General features: G+C 45.9%; 1 protein-coding gene across 1 annotated transcript; it reads right to left on the bottom strand.

Moving 5' to 3' along the window:
* Positions 1 to 346: 346 nt before the first annotated feature.
* LOC116418015 (putative protein TPRXL) lies at positions 347 to 1,154 on the bottom strand. Its single transcript, XM_031933199.1, has 4 exons — positions 1,112 to 1,154; positions 651 to 1,022; positions 474 to 569; positions 347 to 384 (listed from the first exon to the last, which is right to left on the bottom strand). The coding sequence occupies exons 1-4, from the start codon at positions 1,152 to 1,154 to the stop codon at positions 347 to 349; spliced, it is 549 nt and encodes a 182-aa protein (XP_031789059.1).
* Between the last annotated feature and the right edge of the window lie 2,097 nt (positions 1,155 to 3,251).

Raw genomic sequence — 3,251 nt, 5'->3', positions numbered from 1 at the left:
AATTATTTTTTTTTATAATTTTTATAAATTTTATTTACATTTACATGATCTATTATTATTTCATCATCAATAATTCTTGGTAAATTGCGTTGTTGCATTGGTCGCTGCTGCTGTTGTTGTTGTTGTTGTTGTTGCTGCTGTTGTTGCTGCTGCTGTTGCTGCTATTGATGCTGTTGCTGTTGCTGCTGCTGCTGTTGCTGCTGCTGTTGTTGCTGCTGCTGCTGTTGATGATGTTGCTGCTGATGTTGTTGAGTGCTGCTTTTGACAGCACTCATAGCACTACTTTTGGCAGCACTCATAGCGCTTGCATTTTTGCCGACACTGGTGGTTCAATTGTTAACTTCAATTATAGGAAGCTGCGTCTCAGTGCTGGTCTTGCTACTTCTGAAAAAATAAAACAAAAGAAAAAATTAAATAAATTTATTGTAAAAAATAAATAAAACATTAATTAAGATTTAAGCAATTTTTTTTACCTGAGGAGTCCATTGTTGATGATCCCGGGTTTGGTGTCGTCTCTCTCTCTTTCTTACTCTCTGCCACCTTCCTCTTTTGCTCATTTCCCATTTGTTCTGTAAAAGAAAGAATAAAATTACTATTATTTTTTTAAAAAACATAAGGTGATATAAATTTATTATAAATTAAATATTTACCTGTTGCTTTCCTCTTCTCAATCTTGGGAATCGGTCCAAGATCGCGTATGCTTTTGCGATTTTGGACCGATATGCACGACGCACAACTCGAAGATGTTCCGCTTGAACTGGAACTCGAACTAGAGCTCGAACTTGAACTCGAACTCGAGCTCGAGCTCGAGCGCGACCGTCTTCTTCGGGTCGCCGAGGATTGCCGAGGCTGCTCAGCCGTTGGTGATCGCCGCGGCGGATCAGCCACAGAGGATCGTCGAGGCGGGTCAGCTGTCGGCGATCGCCGCGATGGGTCAGCTACCGAGGATCGTCGAGGCGGGTCAGCTGTCGGCGATCGTCGCGGCGCCAATTGTTGCAAAGCAGCATTTGGTGGTTGTGGCACTGAAACATTAAAAAAAAATTCAAATTAATTAATTAAAAACTTTAAAAATTCGTGACTTTAAAGTGGATTAATAAGAAAATTGACTTACATGTTTCAACTACGTCTATTGCCCAGGACACGTAGTCTAGCATCGTCAGGAGAGTCGGTGCGTTGGAGATCAGCCAACGTATACGCTCCTGAGCATCCCGTAGACTGCGACGGCTCCGAGAAGGCTGCATTGGTGAACTTTTCTTCGAAGACATTTTCTTGACAGCTTGCAAGAAAACCTGGGACTGACTCTGGTGTATCTTGAGGGGTTATTTATACTCGAAGACCGGAGCACACTTTTCATTATTTTGCCGAAAATCCACTGATTTGCTGAGCTTCTTCGACCCTCTTCGGTCACTTGTCAAAAAGCTAAAAGCCTTTACAAAGTCCACTGCTAGCGAAACGAAAAGAAAATGGGAGGAGCATCTTCCTAAAACTTATCGGTGTCTCTGCATCTTTTTGTGGGATTTTCTGCAGGCCTCTAGGAAACTCTTCAAAGTCAGTACTCCTTCTTTACAACACATGCTTGTTACTTGACATGTCGAGATATTTAAAAAAAAACGCTTTTTGGGGGTTAACTTTAGGGGAGGTTTTTACCCCTTAAAAGTGAAAATTAGCCGATAAAAAAAAATACGTGTCTCTTATTTTTTCATTTTCTACAACATATATGAACATCATCAAAATCGGTGAGTTCGGGTTGGGTACCTTTCCTTGTTAGAGGTGGAGCAGGGAGGGCCCGAAGTTGCTCGCTGGATTCGGTTCTGCTGGACTTCTCAGCCGCGGTGTCCCAGATCCGTAGGAAATCTGCCAGGGAAGCGGGTTCGCCCGACTGAGGCGAGATTACCCGTGGTAGTTCGTCGAATTGACGACTTATCAGTCGGCTGATTTCCCGGATCAACTCCTCCGGCACTTCGATAACCGTTGCAGGTTTGGCAGGCAGCATGTTTCTAGGAGAGATACAACAAAAAAAGAAAGAATCGTTAAGGCTCGGCTCCTGGCCGTAGATAAGAGTGAGGCAAAAACAAATTTTAAGCAGGAGATAGCTTGCTAGGCATAGGAGCAGTAAAGACAGGCAGGAAGTAGCAAAAAAAGGTTAGTTTTGCTTGTCTCGAGGGCGCAAACGCCGAGGCGAGGTCCCAGCCGGCGCTGACGCTGCTTTCTTGGAGCCTCGGGGTCTGCCCCTGCGTTTCGGTACCACCGAAGTTAGAATTTGTGGCGCAGTGTCTGTAGTCGCCCCTGTCGCCAACGCAGGTTGCACAGTTATTGCGTGCTCATCTTTCTTTGACGAAGTAGACGGCTCGGATGCAGTGCTGTCTGGATCTCTCGATTCTTGCACGTCCTCTGGGAACTGCTCTTCATCATAGCACGGTTTTAAGTCGCGCACGGCCACTTTACCTATATCCATTCCTTGCTCTGTCTGGAGCTTGTCATTCCTACGCGAGTAGTGATGACGAAAGGCCCTGCGTATTTTGGGCTGAGCTTTGCAGCAATGATTTGCGCAGCAGAGGAGAGTATACGGTTCCTCACCCACAACTTTTCGCCCACCTTATATTTAACGTTGCGGTTTAGTGTTATAATACTTTTCCTGCCTTGCTTGAGCGGCCTGTGAGTTTTCTAAGGCGTTGGCTCGAAAATGGATGTCTTAAATTTTGGAGCCATACTAAGCTATGGTGGTCTGTCACTACCGTGAAATGGTAGCCTTCAAAGTAAGGTCTGAATTTTTCAATAGACCAAATTACACTGAGACATTCTCTCTCCGTCACCGATAGCCTTCGCTCCGTAGCAGACAGGACGCGGCTCGCAATGCAGAGCACGCGGTCTTCGCCATCAATGCGCTGTAGAAGAACACTTCCAAGCCCTGTATCGCTGGCATCACATTCGACTATGAATGGAGCGCTGAAGTCAGGCCTTGCTAAAACTGAGGCGGTAGCAACTAGTGCTTTACTTGCTCGAAAGCGGCCCAATGTTCGTCCTTCCATTCGTACTTAACATTTTTACGTGTGAGCGCGGTGAGCGGTTCACATAGTGTGGCAAAATCTTCCAAAAACTTGCGGTACCACGATGCCATCCCGAGAAACCTACGCAGCTGCTTTAGATTCTTGGGGGCCGGGTACTCGAACAATAGGTCGAACTCGTTCTGGATCGGGGCGGCAGCCCTCACGATTCACGAGTACGCCGAGATAACGCACCTCCGACATGCA

Source organism: Nasonia vitripennis (genome assembly GCF_009193385.2).
Source record: "Nasonia vitripennis strain AsymCx chromosome PSR unlocalized genomic scaffold, Nvit_psr_1.1 chrPSR_random0025, whole genome shotgun sequence".
NCBI lineage: Eukaryota > Metazoa > Arthropoda > Insecta > Hymenoptera > Pteromalidae > Nasonia > Nasonia vitripennis.
This window is presented reverse-complemented; position numbering and strand designations above follow the sequence as displayed.